Consider the following 22,401-nt stretch of genomic DNA (forward strand, 5'->3'; position numbering starts at 1 on the left):
CCCCTAGGGCGCTCAGCTACCCTACTGCCGTCACCGTCCATCTAAGCGGGTTGGCTGAGCGCGCCCGTGGCGGTGCCACCCTCCTGCTGGACGCTTTCCAACCTGGGGCCACGGAGGGCGCCAGCACCGACCCACGCCTCTTTCAACCGCAAACGCCCCGCCCTCGCCCTCTCCCTCGCCCTCCTTCCTCCCCCTCCGCCGGCGGCCACAGCTTCCAACGTGGCGCTGCCTGCCGCGCACGCTCAGTACACGGGGCGCGCGGGGGCCGGCGGGCCTGAGCACGCGCCGTGACGTCAACGCGCCGCCGGGGGCCGGCGGGGCCGCGCCACGTCGACGAGCCGCGGCCGCGCCCCCTCCCGGCAGCCGCTGTGGGACCGTCCGCGCGCGGCCCCGCCGCCTCGCGCGCGCGCCTCCCTCGCTCCCTGGAGCTCCCGCTCGCGCGCACCGTGCTGCCAGCCCGCGAGCCCGCCGCCGTGCCAGCGCCTCGGAAACGCGGTGCACAATGTCTTCACCTCCCGAGGGGAAGCTGGAGACCAAAGCCGGACACCCGCCCGCCGGTACGGACTCGTTTCCACTTTGTCTCCTCTCGTGGGTCCCCGGGGCGGGTTCGAACCCGCGGGCGCGGGGCGGGGGAGCCGAGCTCACTGCCCGGGCGCGGGGCGCGGGACCTGTCCCCCAGCCCGGGACGTGGCCCTTCTGGGGTTTTAAGTTAAACTCAGCCCCGCGCTAGAGAGACCCATTCTTTAAAGTGTGCGAAACACCGCCAGCCTGTGGGAGTTGCATGCAAATTAGCATGACCGGAGTAAGCCCAGTTGCACAACTTGCAAGAAAGTTTGGGCGGTGAATACTTACTTCGAATGTACAGATGTTTTAGGAAAACGAGCAACAGGAACAATTACAAGTCAGTGTTTTTAATATCATGGTGATGATTAATTGGAGGCTGACAGCATTTCATACAAAAGAACCAAAGGAGCGGAAATAATTTTTATCATTAATCACTCAACATGACTTTCTTCCCCCGTTTCTTTCGCATCCAGCTTTTTCTCAAAGGGAGGGTGGTGGTTTGTTTTCTTATTTTTTTTTGCAAATCCTAAACTTCTGAGCCAAAGAAGTTAAATCCAGGAAAGAGTCATCTTTCTTAGAAAATAAAGAGTCTAAGCAGCCTTTATGTTTCAAACCGCCTCCTCCCCCCTTCTGAGCACAGTTCCTGTTTGCTCTTTCGACTCTGTGCAAACTGGTCGGTTTCCATTTCTCTTCTCCTTTGGAATGACAGTCGATCCATATGGAGGGAAACTGGGAGAGAAGCAAAGGCCCAGGAGGCTTGAGTCACCTCAGTGTGTGAGGTTCTTTCAGGGTATTAACGGCCCACATTAGTGTTACCAACTCAGTCTTGCAGTAACAGGAGGCAGATCGAAACATGGCTGCTTTCTGTGGCAGCTTTGTCCCATCTTCTTGTTATAGTAAAGATTTCCTGTAACCTCGGTCTGCCGTCCCCCACTATAGGGCACTGATTCTCTGCCTCAACAGGGAGAAGAGAGGGGTTTTTAAATATGCTACATTTCAGAATAGGTAATATTTTTCACTGGTGAAAGAAGCTCTCAACAACAAGAAAACTAACTGGCACTAGGGAAGAAAAATGGCTAACTGATGCGTGTGGACTTCAGAGGCGTGGGATTTTAGAAAATAGTTCCACTGTAATGGAAAATAGGCGTTGGGGGCCTTTGTGTTGTATTAGTTTAAAAAAAAAAGTGCCTCAAAGGGATTTCCTTTAAAGATAACTCTGACCTTTAATTCCTACCACCTTGGGTCCGTGTCCAGCTGCCTGAGGCCCTGGGCTGCCCGGACGGAGGGAATGCCTTCATTTACAGTGATGGCCATGGACCATGCAGCAGCAGCCTGCGCAGGGCTCCCCGGTCCCTGGGTAATGAGGGGCGTGAGAGTGTATGTGTTGGAATGATACCAAATCAAAATAGCAGTAATTAAATTGCACATGGAGACATCCACATGGAGATTTTTAAGATCAGAGATATAAACTGTACATATTAACTCCCTGGGAGACATTTCATGAAGGACTTTGATTTTCTTTGAATTGTGAAGTAAACAGCGAGGCTTTGTGAATTACAAATTAAATAGTTTATTTATGCCCATGGAGCAAGGAGCCAACTTAATTTGTGCTGGTGTAGCCTTGAACTTGGGCTCTATGTGTTGAGGCCCATCACTTCTGTATGGCTCAGTTTTCCAAATCTGTGATTTGCGAGGTTTGGGGCAGCTGCTCTTCCCCTGAGAAAGTCCCAGGGCAGGGCTGTCTTTGCCGCTGTTACTCTCACCATCCATGAGGATCCAAGCCCCAGGGCGTTTGATCCCACAGGTAAACTCCTCAAGTGACTTTGGGGTTAGGTCCTTTAACATTTGGGGCCCCAGTCTGGCAGGAGCAGCTTAGAGAACTGTCACTGTTATTGCGTATTTTCAAGACCAGTCACACTTGGCCAAAGTTAGAGGAAGGGCCCGGCCTCCTGGCCCAGGTTAGAAAGGGGCCTTTTGTCAGTTACGGTATTTTGCCTCCCAGCAGTGCCCCTCAGATGCACTTGCTGCCCTGGTACAGAGGCCCCGGTCTGAAAGCCTTTTTTTGGCAGAAAGCGCAGGGCGTTCCTGTTTACTCTGGGGTGGCCAGAGAGTAGGCAGCTCTACAGAGTAGATGTTATTAGAAAAAAAAAAAGACAAGCCACTATACTAAAGGATAATCATCAAGGATAGCCAAGAGCACAGTTCATAAATCAAAATAACAGCCTTAAAAACTTTGGGAATGCTTTCATTAAGTACTTAAATTGGATAACAAAGACTTGTGCTTAAATCCTCGATCGGAAACAATAAAATTCTCTTCTGTGACTATGTTCATGTTCTTTCGTGTTTTCTCGTTATTGCTGTCTGAACTTGGTGCGTTCCCACAACATCCCCTTTTTCATTATCGCTCTTACCTCACCTGTCTGCCTCTCTTCTTGCTTCCCGGGTGGCATCTTATTGATCTCTTTGTCCCTAGGGGCCAGCACAGTGCCAGGCACAAAATACTCAATAAATAGCTGCTGATGAGTTACCGTAGAGCCTCTTATCACCTCCCACGTCCCCTGTAGTGTACAGGGCCTGCGGCTTCCCTCTATTTCTGAGCTGTCTCTGGTGTGTTCTAGTGACGCAGGTCGGACTCTCAGCCAGTTTCAGTAGCATCGGTGGAAATAGTAACTAACATTTGCTGAGTGTTACAATGTGTCTGTTGTGGGGGAGGAGGAATAATCTTCCCTCTACCCTTCTAGGTTCTTGGCTGAGACCCCGGTAATAAAAGACAAAAAGCAGAATAAAATAGGATAAATAAAAGACATAAATTAAAGAGAAATACAATAAAAGGGAAAAACGGAAGCTTAATAACGTGTGTATCTCTGTATACATAGGAGAGGCCTAGGAAAACTGATAACTCCCCAAAATGGCCCAAGCCGCCACCTTAAGTACCATCTCCAGCTAAAGATAAAAGAAAGATGTTGGGGAGCAGGGGAGGCACATAAATAAGGGTAAGGATGTTAAACAGTTTTAAGATTCTCCTGTCATTTGGAGTCCTCCTTCTCTTCCTGGTACAGAGAGGGAGACACAGATGGTGATTTCCCTTATAAATGTAAGTGTCGCTTACAAAAGGGTCACTTCTACTAGGTTTTCAGAGCTTTTTCTGGTCTACTGTTTAATCAGCTCAAAATAATCCTTACGCCAAAGAGGCATATTGTGGGGTGGCATATTCTGCTCCCCTTTGCCGGCACAGTTCTACGCACTTGGCACTTATTTGCTCATTTAACGCGCAGTCACCTTACACTTGGGATAAAGAGGACAACTTTGGCCATTTGAAAAACTGGCCAAACCATTTGGAGCGTCATTGCCAACTCCCCTGAGCCAGCGACTGCAGGGGAATCCACCAGAAGGACCTCTGCCTCTTGGAACCTCATCAGCTCTTCTCGACAGGGGGCTCCATCACCTGCCAGGTGCCTCCCCCCAAGGTGCGAGATTAATGAGGCAGTTCATAGAGGTTTCTGAAGCGTGGAAGGAGGGCGCTGTGCATACAGAGAACCATTACTGGGGAGTGGTGGATGGCGTTGCATCGCCTCCTGGCAGTGTGCTCTCGTCTGGGTCCTTGTTAAAAGGAGTCAAGTCTTCATGATTTGAGACCTTTCTGCTGCTCTTGACTATAGAATATCTGCAGAGAAATGGGGTGAGACTGTTTTATGAGCGTTATTGCAAATATAGATTAGCACAGTTAGAAGTGAGGTTCTGTGTCATCTAGTAGCCATGCTAGTTCCGCAGCAGAAAGGAGGACAGAATTACAAGCCGCTCTCTTACTCATTTCTGCACGTCTTCATGAGCTGGTGGCAGTGATGTGGATGCCTCTCTTTGTTAAATACACTTTGTTGGCCTTGTTCCCCTCCATCTCCCAGGGGAGCCCGAACCAGATGTCAGTAAAGTTCTCGCAAATCTAATATGGGATAGCTGTGAGTGTTACTAATGTTACTTATGGTTTGCTTTGAAGAGTAGACTTTGCCTCCCTTCTAGAACTGAAACAAATGGAAATATAAACTTCACTGTATTTATTTAAAGAAAAGTGGGAAATAGACCATTTTGCTTCTTTTCAGTAACTTCAAAATATTCAGTTCTCTATTACAGTAACTAATCAGTCAGACATGAGTAAAGGATGCATTGAAGGGTTGTGGGTGAGGATTCTCCCTGAATTAGCTCCTGCAGGGACATTTCCACCAGGCTGCTTTGTTGCTAGAAACGGAAGACTAATTTGTTTTTTATTATCTTCACCAGGCAGTCAGAGGTTGGCTAAGTATGCCCCCAGTGTCTTCCACCCAGTCACTGACCAAGGCTTGAGAGGACAGAAAAGAAGACTGCTTTTATTCCCAACATCCAAGAAAAAAGACCCTTTGAGTCACCGCATTTTTTCAAAAGCTTGCAGTCAGGGTGGACCGCAGCATTTCTAAGACTGTTTTAGATGGCCCCTCCGTTCTCTGGTACTTTGGGTTATGTACCCTTTCTCCCATCTTCTGTGCATATCCTTTTTTTCCGGGCAATGCCCTGTGCATTTTTACTTGGTTTTGTGAATACTTTCCTCTTCCCAACTTCAGAAATCTCTGTTTATGTAGCGAATATTCACTTTTGTATAAAGTACTATATTAGTTACAGTTACATTATATTATACTTGCTCTTGTAACAGACAAGCCAAAATCTCAGTGGCTGAACAATCAAGGTTTACTTTTCTTCCGAGTGGCCCTCCTACAAGGAGTAGTGCCGGGACCCAGGTCCCTCCTGCCATGTGATTCTGCCATCTCGACGCGTGGCCTCTGCAGAGGGCACAACAAGTGTAGGACGTGGTGTGGGGGCCTTATGGCTTGGCCTATGAATGACGTGTCACTGCATTAGTTTCCTGTGGCTGCTGTAGCAAAGCATGATAAACTTAGAGGCTAAAAACAACACAACTTTATTATCTTAAAGTTCTGGACTGAGAAGTCCAGAATGAGTCTCACCAGGCTAGAATCAAAGTGTCTGCAGGGCTGGCTCCTTCTGGGAGGATTCAGGGAAAATCCGTTTTTTTGCCTTTTCCAGCTTCCAGAGGCTGCCCACATTCCTTGGTGCATGGTCTCTTCCGCCATCTTTAGAGCCAGCAATGGCTGGTTGAGTCTTTCTCACATCACATACTCTGACCCGATTCTTCCTCTGCCTCCCTCCTTCACATTTCAGGCAGGATCCTTGTGATACTGAGCCCATCTTGATAATCCAGAATAATCTTATTTTAAGGTCAGCTGATAAACAGCCTTAATTCCCTCTGCCATGCAACCCAACACATTCACAAGTTCCATGGTCTAGAGCATGGATGGACATCTTTGGGAGAGCATTATGCTGCCTGTCAGTCTCTTTTCCCCATATATGGCCGTGACCCAGGTAAATGGCCCCAACCCAACTGCAAAGGAGGCTGGAATTGGGACTGGTGAACACTTAGCCAGTCTCCACCTCATCCACCAGTCCCCAGTGTCAGGTTTCTTTGGAGCACCTCCAGGTGTGGATCCAACTTTTCCCTGGAAATTTTGAAGTCAGCCTCCCTAAACTCAAGGATACCCTTTCAGCTGCCCCACTCAGTCTGTCCTTTGGGTCACAGCCCCATCGTGGAATAGAACATGAGCTGCTATGGAAGACTGGGCCCAGCCTGTCTAGTTCTGAGTCAGAGCTCCAGGGCCCTGGCTAACATACCATGTCTCTGAACTTCGTGTCACCTCTGGAAAGTGAACGGTGTTGCCCCTGTGTAATTTAAGGGCCTTCCCACCTTGACAGTCTATGATTCTGATTGCAGAATAGCCGTTACTTCCACCTGCTGCCCATGGACCTGAAAGCCCGTCAGGATCCCCATGGGCTCAGGGGCAGGGTTCTCATCGGGGTTCCCCATGACTCATGGTCAGGTCAGGCTGTCAGAGCCCAGTCTCCACACTGGGCCTCTTGCCCCTTTATCCTCTCTTCTCTTTCTGTATGGGGCTCCTGCCTCAGATCCACGAGCCTCAGTAGACTTGAGTGACTTCTCTGCCTCCCAAGGGATTCTGTCTCCTCTCCCCTGGTGGAGCCATTTCTCATCACTAAGATGGACCACATTCTTCTGCTCTGTTCCCACTTCATCTCACCGATCACAGGGGTGGTCCAGTCCATTTCCACTTTGTCACCTGCCACTGCATTGCTCTACCTGAGATGATAGGCTCACTCCTGACCTACAGTCTGGTTGTTGTCTTTTGTTCTCACCTGAGCAACTCTGGGAACCTTTCCCCTCCTCTTTTAGGTGGCTTAGCTTTCCTTTGAATAACATTTCAGTGGCTCTTCTCAGGCAAGAACAAAGATGGCATGGACTTGCAAGTCATGCTCCAGTGCCTGCATACAGTGCTTCGGGATATTTGTGTGACCCGCACTCTGCTTCACAGACTCTCACAGTCATGAGCGAGCCTGGGAGACCAACTCCTCCTCCTCCCCAACGCCCAGCTGTGCATCTTTCTAGCTGCTATTGCATGAGCAAAGAGCACGCTGTTGCTGATTCCCTTCCAGCCAGGCACTCTGACACCCAAGGGGATGCCCCAGCCCCAGGAGGGTTTGTTGTCAGTTGCTTCCTCAATATTTGCTTACCTGGCAAAATCTGACTGCAGAGGATGCTTCCTCCATCCCCTTTGCCCCTTGGGCAGGAAGTTGCTCGGCAGAGAGCTTTTACTGTCAAGCACATTTTCTTCCCTTACCTAAATGGCATAGTAACCAGATTTTCCCCTGGGGCATCGCTTTGTGTTTCTGGGAGGAGCGATGATGCTCTGTTTCCCAGAAGGTCCAAGCAAGGAAAGGCCTGCAGGGTGTGATGAAGGGTGCAGCTTCCAGCGTCAAGCGAGCTCTACGCTTGCTAGCTGTGTGACTTGGGGTCACTGGCTTCCCCCTCTTCGTGCCTCGAGATCTACCCCATAGGGTTACTGTATAGTGGGATGACACGTGGCCAGTGATTAGAACAGTGCCTGGCACATAGTGAGAATGAAGAAGAGCAGCAAAGATGAAGAATTATCTGGATTCTGCTCTTCTCCAGAAGCTTCGTGATTTAGATGGTGATGTACTGACAGCAGTCCAGCTGGTGGTCAGCTGACCATGTCCGTGGAGCACCACGGTAGGCGAGCACTTTACACAGTGTCTCACTTATTCTTCAACAACCCCACAAGTTGCCACTGTCATCCCATTTTACCCAGGAGGACACTGCAATGAGGGATGTACAGGCACCAAAGACTGTGGAGTTGGTGTTGTTAAAACCCATTTAAGAAGAGTGTCTGACAGTGAGCACTTGCCAGAGCCAGGCCTGTTGGAGATGTTTCCCATATGTTAAGTAATTTAGTCCTCAGTGAACCCCGGGGTGGATAGCATCGTCCCCCTTCACAGATGGAGGACCCTGAGGCACGAAGCATCTGCAGCTTGCCCAGACACACACACACACACAGATGCGCGTGTACACACACACACACGGGCAGAGCTTGGATTTGAAGCCAGGAACCTGGCTGCAGGGCACTTCCACTAAGAGGAAGCTTGTTATTCCTTAAATTTGAAGCTCTCGTTTGAATAACAGCCACCACCACAAAAATCCAAGTTCTTTTTTTCTAATGTCTGTCATAAAAATACTTACATTTGCAAATAATTCCACAAAGATTTCTGCAAAAATAACTCTGCCTTTGTATTTTCACAAGTGAGGAGTTCTCGTGACAGTGATAAAGCAATCACAGTGTGTGCTGTCATATTTCTTGGCAGTACTGCAAGTTACAATGAATCTGTCTTCGCTTTGAGTTATTATTATTATTGCCACTTTTCATGGCTGCATTAATCACCACACATACTGGGAAGAATTGATGAAGTTAATTGTTTTTATAAACTAAATTAAGTGAAGTGCTAATGCGGGGTGCCCGAGCCTCGACTCAGCTTAGGAGTGGACAGGCCACTCCGGGCGAGCTTCTGAAGACTGGATCATTTCCAGTGTCACCTTGACATTCATCGCCAGTTTTCTTTGTAGTTAGCTGTGCAGCCCTTTTTACTTTTAGTCAGTTTGTGGATCACATGGTGAGTTGTAGTTTAAAAGTTCTATGTCTGCCTAGTTGAAATGATTCAGAGACCAGCTTTAGATGGGTTTGTGAATTAGTTTGCCGAGGCTGCTGTAACAAATACCACAGACTGGGCGGCTTAAACAGAAATTTACTTCCTCGCAGTTCTGGAGGCTGGAAGTCCAAGATCAAGGTGCCACCAGGTCTGGTTTCTCCCAAGGCCGCTCTCCTTGGCTTGAGGATGGCTGGTTTCACACTGTGTCTTCATGTGGTCTTCCTCCTGTGTGCAGGCATCCCTGGGTCTCTCCCTCTTCTTATAAGGACGCCAGTTCTGCTGGGTTAGGCCCACCCGAACAGCCTCATTGTACCTTAATCACATCTTTCAAGGCCCCTTCTCCAAATACACCCACATTCTGAGGTTATGTGGGGTTAGAGCTTCAATATAGGAAGTGGGGAGGCCCACACTTCAGCCCATAACAGCACCTTTAGTCAATTTCTAATGGGTGTGGTATAGGAGTAGGATGGATGGGGGAGGAAAATGAACTTTAAAAAAGCATTTAGTGGGACAATTCTTCCTTGCTCCTCCTTTGGCTGAAAACATACATAACTCTCCAGTCATGCATTTTAAGAGAGAGTGGAAAATTATCTTAACACGCCACAGAATTTTATTCAGTCTCCATTTCTTAAGGTTTGGCAGACTAGATAACCTGGGAAATCTTGAAAAGCTGCCTGCAAATATTTTTGGTTTTTTAAAATTTACACTGTTTGGCAATTCCTGGTCTGGGAAATCTGATGTAAAAAGGATTTCCGGGCAGCTGTGCTCCTGGTCTGAGAGAAGCACACACAGCATCTGTCCAAAGGGATGTTGCCTGCACCCCAGGCCCCAGAGGGTCCCCCCAGAGAAAGCCCCACTGAAGACAAGCTCCTAATCCACAATCACCGTGAACAAGAGCGAGACCCAGCAGACAAAACCAACAGTGGGATCCGACTCCCAGGGACCTCAGATAATATTTGGATATGTAACTATAAGACAAGGATGCCTAAAATGATTAAATATATAAAAGAATTAAAAACGAAAAATAAATAAGACTCTATTGAATAAAGAACAGATGAATTTGAGCAGGGGGGGGAAGCTCTAGAAATGAAAAATAAAATGATTGAAATAAAAAATCAGTAGATGGGATAAAAAGCAGATTTTTGAGAGAACTACTGAACAAGATTACATTTCCTTCTTTCCAAAGTAGAATGTCCCCTCCCCATTGAGAAGTGGTGGTGGCGGCAGCAGGGAGATTCCAGTTCCAGTCACATGGTTAAGCATGGTCTCTTATTTTACCCGCCCTCTGCTCTGCCTTCAGTGCACCACTGCTGGGTGCTGGTGGCCGGGAAGCCAGCATCGTCAGCTTCCTGAAGTGGGGGGCTGGCAGACTTTCCCAGCGAAATGAAAACTAATCAACTCAAAGTGTATAAGCCTAAGGGTGTTTTCACATTCTCCTTCCTGACCGTCAGCATCATAAAGAAATTTGTCCTGGACTTTGGTAATTCAGCAGGGTCCAGCCAAATTTGAAACGCTGGAGGACATGGCCTGACAAGTTGACTGTGTGGTGTGTTTGGAGCTGTGCTGTGGCAGAACACCTGCAGGAGCTGTCCTGAGGAGGGCGGAGGAGGCCCAGGAGCCCCGCACACGAACCTGGGGGCCTGCGAAGGCCGTTAGCAGGGCTCCGCTTTCTGTCAGGTGCTCACCTGTGCCAGCAAGCTACCAAAGGCCTCTGTCCTAGCTCCTTCGGGCTGCCGTAACAGAATGGCAGACTGGTGGCTTGCAGACAATAGAAAGTTACTTCTGACAGTTCTGGAGGCTGGAAGTCTGAAATCAAGGCACCAGCAGATCTGGTGTCTGGTGGGACTTGCTTCCTGGTGTATAGACAGACTGTCCTCACATCGTGGAAGGGACAAGGGAACTCTCTGGGGTCTCTATCAGGGCACTAATCCCATTCCTGAGGGCTCCACCCTTGTGACCTCATCACTGCCCAAGGCCCCACCTGATGTCATCACATTGGGGGTTAGGTTGCAACAGCCCCTCTTCTCATTAAAACTTCTCCATCTCAGGATGCGGCTCTTGTCCCCTTTCTGCAGATGCGGCAGCGAGGCTTTGAGGGACCAACTAGTCTGAGACCGTATAGCTGAGGACACAGAGGAGCTTGCTGACCCAAATCACATGCTGCTGACCGCCATGTGAGGCTGGCTTTTTGGATATAAGGCCAGCATTTCCAGAGTGTTCTGTGGAACACTGCAGTTCTTAAGGATGATAACTCAAATAACTACGAAAAAAAAAAGGTTCTGTGCTCACATACATTTGGGAAAGAAGGCATGCTCTGTGCCCCTTATAAAGCTTACAATGCTCACCAAAGGCCAAGAAAATCTGTCTTGAGGAAAACCATTTATTTGTTTGACCTCACATTTCCTCCACTTAATAGACCCTAGAATCCTCATTTTTTGTTTTTTGGGTTTTTTTCTTTCAAAACAATATTGACACATTAGCCATTAAGGAAATGCAAATCAAACTACAATAGGATACCATTTCACACCAACTATGATGGTTATAATCAAAAAGATGGAACAGGAACGAGCGTTGGCGAGCATGTACGAGAATCGGACCCTCAGACTGGTTGGAATGTAAAATGGAGCCACGGCTTTGGAAAACCGTTTGGCAGTTCCTCAAAGGGTTAGATACAGAGTTATTATGTGACCCAGCTACTCCACTCCTAGTATATACCCAAGGAATTGAAGGTATATATCCATGTGTCCACACAAAAACTTGTACACAGGTTGTTCATACCTGCATTATTCATAATAGCCAAAAATTAGACCCAACCCAAATGCCCATCAACACATGAATGGATAAGTAAAATGTGGTATATCCATGCAATGGAATATTAGCCATAAAAAGGAATGAAGTACTGACATATGCTACAACATGGATGAACTATGAAGACATTACACTAAGTGAAGAAGCCAGCCACCAAAGGCCATATATTTTATGACTCTATTGCTGTCAAATGTCCAGAATAGGCAAATCCAGAGGACTGGTTGCCAGGAGCTGGGGGAAAGGGGGAATTGGGGTGTGGCCATTAACAGGTTTGGGGTTTCTGTTTAGGGTAATGAAAATGTTCTCAAATTGTTTGTGATGATGTTTGTACAACTCTGAATACACTCAAAAGCATTGAATTGTACACTCTGCATGGGTGAATTGTATTGTAAGCGAATTATATGTCAATAAGACTGTTGTAAAAAACGGAATTACCATCTGCTAACACTAGGATTTCACAACACAGTTTGGGAAAGGCTGCCACAGAAGTCTTGGCTGCCCCTAGAGTGGGCTCTGTGCCTGTGGCACAGCAGCTGTCCCATGTCACCTGTGGCTGTAACACCCCGTCAGAAGCATTGTTGGCATTTGAGAAAGTATCACAGGGCAGGGATTAAGTGGGCCCCTGTTGTGTCGAAAAGATGTGCAGAACCTAAAGCAAGCAACCACTTTCTCTGCATGGTTACACTGCTGCTCTTAGGGAATGCTTGAAAGAACACCAAAAACACAGACTGACTAACGAGAGCCTTGGAAAGCTGCTGAGTGGATCTGGAGTAAAAGATGGTGTTAAGTGCTCTGTCGTATTGAATCTCCCCCAGCAGCACTCACCTTCTGTAGTTAATAATTGTCACTGCCGAGTTATCTGGACTAACTTGTGGCCATGGGGCAACAGAAAACTTTCCAGCTCATTCCCCTGGTCCTCTGGTGGTTCCATTCCCACATCCATCATACCCTCCTTTGTTTGCATTTTAGTGAAAGCCGGTGGAATGCGAATTGTGCAGAAGCACCCACATTCTGGAGACACCAAAGAAGAGAAAGACAAGGATGACCAAGAATGGGAAAGCCCCAGGTGAGAGAACTCTGGTGAATCTCGGGCATGTTTTACATGTCACCATTATTCAGTTAAACATTAACGTTTGTTCTGTGCTCTCTGCTTCTGATACCTCCTGGGCAGGGTGGGCCCTGTGCTGTGCATTTTTCCTTTCCTAATCAGTGGGGCGGGGGTTCTGCTCCCAGACAAGGGAGAAATAGGGCATCTCGAGCTCATCCCCTCTCCTGACTACATCTGAGCACGTGCTGTCAATCTGCAGGCAGCAGCTGTCAACTTCCACTGCAATACTGAAATCTCCTTGAGACCTTGGAAAATGCCAGCCCAGCTGACTCTCTGGATGGGCCTGGCATTCTGTGCAGCCAGGATAGAGAACTGCCGATTTAAAAAGTGTCCCCAAGTATCTTGGCTCCTCTCATTCTTCAGCCAAACCTAGAATCAGCAAGGCCACACCCTCATGAGTGTTCCAGTGTCCTTAAATGACATCTCTGCCCCCAGCCCCCTGGGTCCCTGACAGCTCATCTCTCTGTAGTCCCCCCATCTCTGTTTGTTACCTGTTTTCCTCCGAGGTTCTGATGTCAAGTTTAGTGCGAGGACCTCGATGCAAATCCATTTCCTACCACCTTGTAATACCCAAACGTGCACCCCCAATGCATGCAGCTCTCTCCGAGCTTGTCCGCGTGGAAGGAAGGGAACTCTAAGTTTTCTACCTTCCAGCTTGTCCCCAGAGGATGTTTCAGCCAGAGGCGGGAGGAAAGTGTGGGAAGCAGCTAACCTGTGTTTCTGTGGACCAGACGCATGATTTTGTTTCAGTCTAATAGTCCTGAGTAGTAGGTACTGTTCTCACTTCACGCATGGGAACCCGAAATTCCCTGATTCATGCCTGGGAACCCGGAGTCCACAGAGGCCATACATTTACCCACATCATGCACCATCCAGTTAATGGAGCAGAAATTTAAACCCAGGTCTGATGGGGTCCAGAGCAGGCCAGCCTTCCAAAAGAGTAGCTCCCAAGAGCGTGCGCCCCTGAGAAGGACATGCGTGTTCCTGGTAACCCCGTGGGTCTGCTCATGTATGTGCTGCACCCTGGAGGTTCTCTATAGAACTTCGTATGGGATGTTACAGTGCAGTCATTTGAGGGGTAGACAAGATTTAGGGCGAGGTTGCTGAGTGATTATTGCCCATTTTAAAATCAGCCTAAGTTCTGGCTTTAAAAGAAGGCAATTTAAAGAAAATTCTAGAATTATCTTTCTCACTGGCTGTTTTCACAAAGCTGTGTTTGGAACATAACAGCATCAGTAACTCTACGAGAGGTCCACAGTCCTGTATCTGAAAACCTTGGGGCCTGAGTTGTTTCCGAATTGAGAAATTTGGGGGTTTTAGGAGAGTGATACAAATTTTAGGAGAATAGAACAGTACGCATTCCATACAGCACCCGTAGTGGAGTCTCAGGCAGCATGTTGTCATCTGTGTATGACCTTCACAGCAAGGGAGGTAAATTTTTAAAATTTACAGACTTGGGTCAGTTCAGGTTAAGTTTCGCCTCCACGCAAGCTATAAGGAAAATTTCATTTTCCGAAAATTCTTGAATTCAGAATTGAAGGTGAGAGCATTTATGCCCAGAGAAATTTCCTCCAGTAGGAATCCTGTGCTATCCTTTCTTTGTATCCAGTTGTTTCCTTCAGAAGGAAGAAAGAGGATGAGAGAGAAAGACTTGCCTGGAAAAAAAAATCCTGCTAAGTTAATGAAACATGCTTTCTTCCGTGGGTTTAAGTGGAATGAGGTACAAATAGCTGTTTCCCTGTGTGACGCAGCATCAACACAGTGAGAGGTGATCATTTATTAGCATGTTTAGAAATAAGGACAGAACAACCCATTTGTTTTCTTCCTATTGATTTTTTTCGTGGGGTGGAATACAGCATTTATCGAAGATACACAATTTAAATAAATATGCCAGAGGATGAACAAGTGCAAGAGAAAGGAGCGGGCACCCCAGCCCTCTAGATTTTAGCATCTTGCTCACCTTAAAGGTTTGTTCTCCATGGACCAAGTATTTTGAAGCAGGTTGACTGCAGGGTAGGGTTTGAATAATGCATGAGCAAGGGTTTTTCTGTTCCCTGCAGCCAGATTGCTATAATGTGTTCCTTATGGGTGTGTTAGCTCTTGTCCTCTTGACTTGGGCTCTGCTCTTGACCACTGTGGGTCACGCCACTTGACACACCATTGACGGATCAGGTTAGCCTCTGTCAACTCTTAAGCTATTGACATATGTTGCCAATACAACTCCTTCCAAACCCTTGCACCAGTCCTGGGACTCTGTGTAATAGTTTGCTTCCACCACCATGCACTCCCTGTTTGTCTGGTGGGCTGATTGAATACTCATAGTTAATCATTATTGCTAATATTCTAGAGAGCAGTGAGCTTGGCCCTGTTCTAAGTGTTCTGGCCATGTTAATTCATTTGATCCTTGCAATGACTCTATTTTATTGTCATCCCTATTTCAGAATTGTTATTGATTATTATTCCCAGCCAGATTACTACTCCTACTTCAACAGCTCAGAGAAGTTAAATTACTTTTCTAAGGTCACACAGCAAATAAGTGGCAGAGCCAGCATTCTAGCAGTGTGGCTGGGTCCACAATCCTCACTCTTAGCCACAAGAGTGTGCTTACCAGCTGAATTCCTGTTTGGTGCTGGGCACTTACTGAGTGTCACATCAGGTTTAAAGTTCACACCACCTAAAAGTTGGTATTACTATGCCCATCGTAGAGATGGAGAGACCAAGGCTTAGGGAGGTTATCTGGCCCAATGATACATAGCCAGTCAGCGGCCATGCCAGGATTCAGCCCTGAGTTTGTCTTGACTTGGAAGCCCACGCTCCTAGTATGCTACAGAAGCCCCCTGAATTGACAGAATATTTTCAGGGTTGATATAGACTGGAACTCCAGATCCCTCTATAAAATAAACTTCTTGATTCTGGGGTTGCCCGTAACCTTTCTCATATTCCTGAAGCCCATAATCCCGCCCCTGCAGCCTGGCCATCAGTGGACGGCCTCATCACAGTTTACAAGGTTTCCAGGACCAGGCTGGCTTTCCTTTACATGTGGAAAGGCCTGTTTATTTGCAGAATTTGTCAAACGTTTCATGTTTTACATTAACTTCCCTTGGAAATGTCATGCCATGTGATTTCAACATCCATATTACCCTAATCCTGAAGTTTTACACTTTTTCTTGTTTCAATCCCAATGTTCTACAGATCAGAAAATAAGTGTCTAGACTCAGATGCCAATTTCCTCCTTTGATCTATGTCTGCAAAACTCTTTATTTTCCTTCCCAGATATTTAAAAATGGCCTTATGTTTACTGGCTCATCTCTGGGGGCTTCCTTCCCCACTAATCAGAAAATCAAATATTGATTCAGAGAATAAATAACTGGAGCATTAAAGAGGGTATTATGTGACCAAAAAAACCCCCAAAAACAGAAAACTCTTTTACTCGTAATTATTTTTTTGCAAAGATTTATGCTACTCTTACTCCTTTAATTTTATGATCTTTCAGAGATTTAAAAATAATAATTTCTTATGCTTCCAAGTAGTTTTGAGATGCTACATTAAAAAGAGAGAGAGAGAGGATGTAGCGGAAATTTGAAAATGTTGCCCACGAATTCCGATCAGTCTGAGTTCTAGTTACTGTGGCTCTTCATATCCAGGAAGAGTGAAAGGCTTCATTATTATTAGCTAACACTTTCCTTTGTGGATGCTAGATTCCATCTCAGAACTGACCCAATTAAGAAAGCTGTGATTTTCCTCCCAGCCTTTTGTTGAGGCTGTTGAAATGAAGCGCCCAGTTTCATTACGTGAAGGAGAAAATTGCAGGCACAGAATGGGCTTCAGGAGTCAGTAGGATTCACTGAAGAAAATAGTTTAATGTGGAACATGTACTGAGGTCCCACCACGAATCAGGTTTGGTGCAAGATACTCAAAAGGATAGGTGACAAGAAGAGTCAACTAGAAAGGAAAGGGTTTGGGTGTGGACTGGGCGTGGTGGGAAGGGGGTGGAAGGAAGAGGAAATGTGAGTGGGGTGACAAGGACGCGGAGGGAGCAGCCCTTCTCCGACCTCAGCTCTTGGTACAGCTCTGACTTAGGACTGTGGTTCTGTTTCATGCTTCATGTACCTGAAACGTAAGCAGATGATTGAAATAATCCAGCATGTGGGAGAGACCCAACATGGAATACAGACAGTAACAGGTGAACCTAATGGTCATACAAATGATTACTATAACTGACTGAATAGTGTGGGTAAGAAAAGACCCCACCTAAGTAACTTTGGGAAATAGTCTTTTGACTGGATACTATAAGGCTAGAGACAAAAAAAACAAAAAACTGCACAAGTCTCTATCCAGTTAGTTAATGTGCTTTTACCGGGGAATGGGTTAGCAGTTCTGAAAGTGCCTAATGTGTATATAGGATTGAAGAAAGAAGTAAATATGCCGTGGATAGTGATAGCCAAGTTTCTCGCTGTCAGAGAAAGAGGTTACAAATAGGAAAAAGGGAAGAGTAAAATGAACTTTGTGGTGTTGAACTGGAATTGGAGGTATTAGTATGAACTCATAGTTTTAAATGGATGGATAGATGGGTGGATGAATGGATAGTAGATACACACAGACATGTACATACATGCAGAAATACACATAGACGGGGAGGGTTAGTGCACATACCTGTATTTCCTAGCTGCGTTCACTGAGAGGGCCTAAAAGAACTGACACCCATGTAGCCACAAGCATCTTTAGGACCCAGATCTTGGTTTCTAAGCACCATTGCCCAATCAAGGGAAGCAGGTTAATGGTTAACCAGGAGAAGTGCTTAATTGCAGGGCAGGAAGAATGCTAGATGAGCCTGGAACAACTCGCAGTGCCAGAGCATAAGGAGTACACTATAAAGGATGGCGGTTTGTCAGAACCACACGGGAGCTGGCCTAAAGGAGCTCCTAATGGCCAAGGCTGGAATAATTTGCAACAAAGTAAATAATGACAGTATCCGGTTGTAACCCATATAGTAAAATAAACATCAATGAGTCCATCCTGATATAGCTAATTAGATACATAAGTGAGAAGAGGGGACAGGTCTTCTTTATAGAATTCCAATTAATAAGTGTATAAGGAAGGAAAGAAATAGAATATCGCCAATAGGCAAACAGCACAGTAATCGTTGTAGACAACATCCACTGATGGATGCTACCATTAGTGGGTGAAAGTTTAAGGAGAAAGTTTAAGGATGGTTGCATAGTCTCAAAGTATCTCCCCCAATATATTTATTAATTACAAAACAAGAGCATCTTTACAGGGGAGACCATGAAAAGGACACTCATTTACAGCTGAAATAAGAAGGCAGAGCCTTCTCAGACGGGAGCCTGTGCGTCAGTGACTGTAATTTTTTGCTGCTCTGCGCGTGTCTGCGAATGACCACAAAAGTGCTGCAAGGACTTATTTCTCATCAAACCGTCACCTGCTCCTTTTAGCATTCACTGATAACTCTTGCCTGAAACAGTTATTCCCATATGGATGCTATGTCACTATGGGGCTGCCATGACAAATACCACAAACTGGGTGGCTTACAATAACTGAAATGTAGGTTGTCTCATAGTTCTGGGGCTCGAGGTCCACGATCAGGGTGTCCCCAACGTTGGTTCCTTCTGAGGCTATGCGGGAGGATCTCTTCCAGGTGTAGTTTACTGGTGATCTTGGGCATTCGTTGGCCTGAGAAGCATCACCTCGATCTCTGTCTTCATGTGGTGTTCTCCCTGGGTCTCTTCACGTCATCCTCCCTCCATGTGTGTCAGTCTCTGTGTCCAAATTTCCCTTTTTTGTAAGCACATCAGTCGTTGGATTAGGGCCCACCCCAATTACTTCATCTTAACCTGATTACTTCTATAAAGACCCTATTTTCCAAAAGGTCAAATTCTGAGGTACGAAAGGATTTCACATATCCTTTTAGGGGGAAAAAAGTTCAGTCCCAAACAGATGCCAAATGGTAATCTATGGCCATTTTTAATGGTTCTCTCAGTTAAAATTAATTCTTAAGATAAGAAATAGAAAATTAAAAACTCTGAAGTTAAGAGATGGCACAGCCTGTATGCCTGGGAATTTTTATCTGTCAGCTATTATCTGCATGTTTGAACTTTAATTAAACCATGTGGTGAACCAATTTCAACATCATCCTTACTTTCCTACGTCATCTTTTGTGTCCAGGCTAGTTGTCAGCTGCCTTTTAAAAAAGGTGTATCCTTTGCCCCGGGATGTGTGGAGATGCCAGTGGAGTAGGGATGCTGAGTACCCACCTGTTACCAACTCCTGTGCTGTTTTCAGTGCCCTGTCGGCAGAGCCCTGACATGGGAGCAACAGCTGACCTGGGTGCTGGAGTGCCGTGGGCCGCAGACCCCTGCCCATTGCTGCAGGCAGAGTGTCCTCCATGTGGGGGGAGGCGTCAAGTGACATGGATGTCCTTGTGAAGGGGGTACTGGTTGTCACCTGCTTATAGAGTAAGATCATAAGTCCTGCAAAGATCAGCTGTCCTGAAGACACAGGAGATCCCAGAATAGAAAGCCTTTGAGGCCCAATTTCATGGCAGCATGAAATGATGATGAACAGCCCTGACCGCCTTGGTGAGGAAATTGGGGAAGACTCTAGTCGCTGTCGGGGCTGCCTCCGTGAGACTCACAGATCAATGTTCTCAGACTGTAGGCAACAGGAGGCATAACGAAATGTTACAGTTTGTGTACCAGCAGGGAGTGGTGAAAGTAATCGTTTTGCCCATGGCAAGTTGGTCAGCGGAAAGTTGACAGAGCTAGCACAGGCCCCCACATCCCTGGGCGGCAGCCCGAGTCAGCTGGTGGCGTGTAAGGTGCTGTCCGTGAGAGGCTGCCAAGAGAGGGCAAGTATCTGCGTTTACCAGTCTGCAGTCTGTCCTGCTGGCAGCTCTCCTCTCCATCGCTCTGCAAAGGCTCTGCGAAGCCGCTCTCATTCCCCCAGGTGATAGAGGGCAGAGCCTCCGACCAGGTGCTGCCTCCCCTCCAAGAAGCACTGTGCCCATTTCCTGGGGCTGCCCGGGGGGCTTAAACAGTGGAAATTTATTCTCACAGTTCTGGAGGCCGGAAGTTGGATATGGAGGCGTCAGCTGGCCGTGCTCCGTCTGAGGCTCTAGGGCAGGATCTGTGCCAGGCCTCCTCCTAGCTTCTGCTAGTTCCTAGGCTGGCGGCAGCGTGACTGTAATCGCCACGTGGCATTCTCCCTGTGTACCTGTCGGTGTCCAAATTTCCCGTTTACAAGGACACCAGTCACACTGGAGTAGTGGTCCCCCCTACTCCAGTATGACCTCGTCTTAACTAATCACATCTGCAGCAACTCTGTTTCCAAATCAGGTCCCATTCTGAGGTGCTGGGGGCTTAGGACTTCCACATAGGAATTTGGGGAGGACACAATCCAACCTGTAACAAGCAGGCAGCACCTCATGCCACTAGGCATCTGTGGGCAGTGCCCAGCTGTGTTGACATGCCAACAGCAATGGCAGCATAGTAATTTATTAACCAGGAGGCTTACATAGCAAACGACTCTCACTTCTGTGCCAGCACTTACTGTTGCCCAGGTTGAGCACTGCAGCCATCTGCCTTCCTGACCACGTAGATGCTCTGTACCAAGGATGTGGCCCCAAACTTTGATCACATACCCATCAATTTAAAAACTGTTTTGTGACTGTACCTCCAATATATATATATATTCACTTGTAAATTATACATGCGCACTATGTGACCATTATATAAGTTATAAAATGTATACAAGATGGATATGAATGCTTTAGATAAAGATGAAATAACTAACATTTTAAATGTCGTGCTGGTCATTCTGACTTTGTATTATCATCAGCTAATACTCAAGGTCCAAATACCCGTGGGATGAGGTTTCTCACTAATGATTCAGGACGCAGATCTCAATTCTAATGGCCTTCTTGGTGGTCTCGGGTTTGCGGGCAGGGCAGCTTCTCGTCAGAGCTGAGTCGATGGCTGGTATTCGTAACGTGGCTGAGGAAGTACCTACGAGGAGGGGTAGTGCGAGCTCCTCTCTCTTATGACTCTCCATTTGAGCTTCTATCGGTGTGAACCTCAGCCTCCCGAATCTTTTTAGATTCCTTGCAGGAATCTTTTTAAGCCGCGTGTCCATTTTGTAAATGTGCATTTAAATTCCTTCATAATCCATTTGAGCAGAGTTCTAGGTGCCTGGGATACATCAAGGGTAAAACTAGAGAAGTTACTTCATTACCCCATTAACCAAACGTGTCATATGTATGTCGCAAGACACTGGAAGCAACGGAAGGGACACAGGGACCTGTGGGTGGAGACCCCGCTCCTTCCTCTAGAGCCCCGGTGACCACGAGGCTGGTGGCACTATGCCTGCAGACAAGCGAAACAGGCCACGGAGTAAATAGTAGTAAGGCTTAATTCGTTTTGTTTTGGTTTTTTGGTAGATAAGAAATAATTGTAAATATGACAGATTTGCATGTTTATCTCCTTTTCCCAACTACATTGTGGCCCTCTTAAGCACAAAGAACTGCCTTCGTCATTGATTGATTAGTGGTGGCTCCAATACCAGTTTCCCAGTTGTATGTAGTGTAATTTAAACATTTCTTCCAAAACCTGTGGCTATGTGTATGTTAGGATGGTCGATAGGAATGCAACTCTGTGCATTTTAATAAGTTTTGCCCAGAGTTGCCCAGTGAACACAGAGCATGATGTGTGTGACCCGGACACTTGGTGTCCTGGAAGTCCTGGGCATTAGCATTATCAGGAACTCAGTCTTTGAGTTCTCCTTCCACGTAGATGGGCCCCAGAGGAAGGCTCGCGTCTGGCAAGTAGGGAATCAAAGGCTCGCTCTCCACGGAGGGATGGAGCATATGGGCATCCATATGTCACAGGAGCCGGGCTGGACTCCTTCAGTTTGGGGATGAGAAGAAGAGTGCTGAAGGCCCGGCTTTCCGCCGGTGCTGCTGGTGATCGACTGGGAGGCAGCGTTTGCACAACATCTGGTTCCATAATGGATGCGGAAACCAGGTGTAATTGATTAGCTTCTGAGTGCCCCTTCCTGCTCCCTCGCCCTCCGCAGCCCCCAGCCTCCTTACACGACCGCTTGCTCCCCTGCACACAGGGAGAGCTCCTTTAGCAGATGGAAGGAGGACAGAGAGGAAATGGAGCTATCGGTTTTCCCATCCAGACACTGCTCTGTGCATCTGCACTGGAGTCAGCCTCTTGGAACGGATGACTCTTTTGTTTTTATGGCGTTCCTCAAAGGGTTGTACTATTTATCAGGAGCGTTTTCTTACTACATAAACATATGAAGTGAATTTAAAACGACTCTCCAGTGTTTGGATGTTATAGAATGGAATCTGTGATAATAACTTCATCGAATAGTGCTACATATAAGAATAACTACATAGAAACAAGAGCCCTTTATTGAGTTTATTACATTACAATGACTGTGCATGAAATTTTTAAACCCTCTATTTAAATAACCTCCGTTGACATCAACCAGCTCAGAATGCATAGCACTCAGAAAATACTTAGTGAATCAGTAATAATTAGCTTAGACTTTGATTCTTAAAGGCAAAACAAGTAATTAACTTATTAAGTTAATTCTTATTTTCCAGCTGGTGAATGAGGTAAGGTCAGTATTGAGGAAGAAAATTCTTTATCCTTGTGGGCATGTTCTCTTGGGCCCTCAGCTCTCTCTAGGCAGGATATTTACTTTAGTTTTGGGCTGTGTACATCCTCTAAGGTAGGACGTAGTCATTAATGTAAAATTAATGTGGACTAGAGTCATCAGGATGC

The 22,401-nt window shown here is 46.7% G+C and overlaps 1 protein-coding gene across 1 annotated transcript in view; it reads left to right on the plus strand.

Moving 5' to 3' along the window:
* Nucleotides 1-354: 354 nt before the first annotated feature.
* The window catches only part of DAP (death associated protein), a 65,669-nt gene continuing 43,622 nt past the window's right edge, over nt 355-22,401 (plus strand). The window contains exons 1-2 of the mRNA XM_046671712.1: nt 355-557; nt 12,454-12,550. Of these exons, the coding sequence (XP_046527668.1) occupies nt 503-557; nt 12,454-12,550 (152 nt within the window). The 5' untranslated portion in view covers nt 355-502. The remainder of the gene's footprint in view (nt 558-12,453; nt 12,551-22,401) is intronic.

This window comes from Equus quagga, chromosome 9, assembly GCF_021613505.1.
Source record: "Equus quagga isolate Etosha38 chromosome 9, UCLA_HA_Equagga_1.0, whole genome shotgun sequence".
Classification (NCBI taxonomy): Eukaryota; Metazoa; Chordata; class Mammalia; order Perissodactyla; family Equidae; genus Equus; species Equus quagga.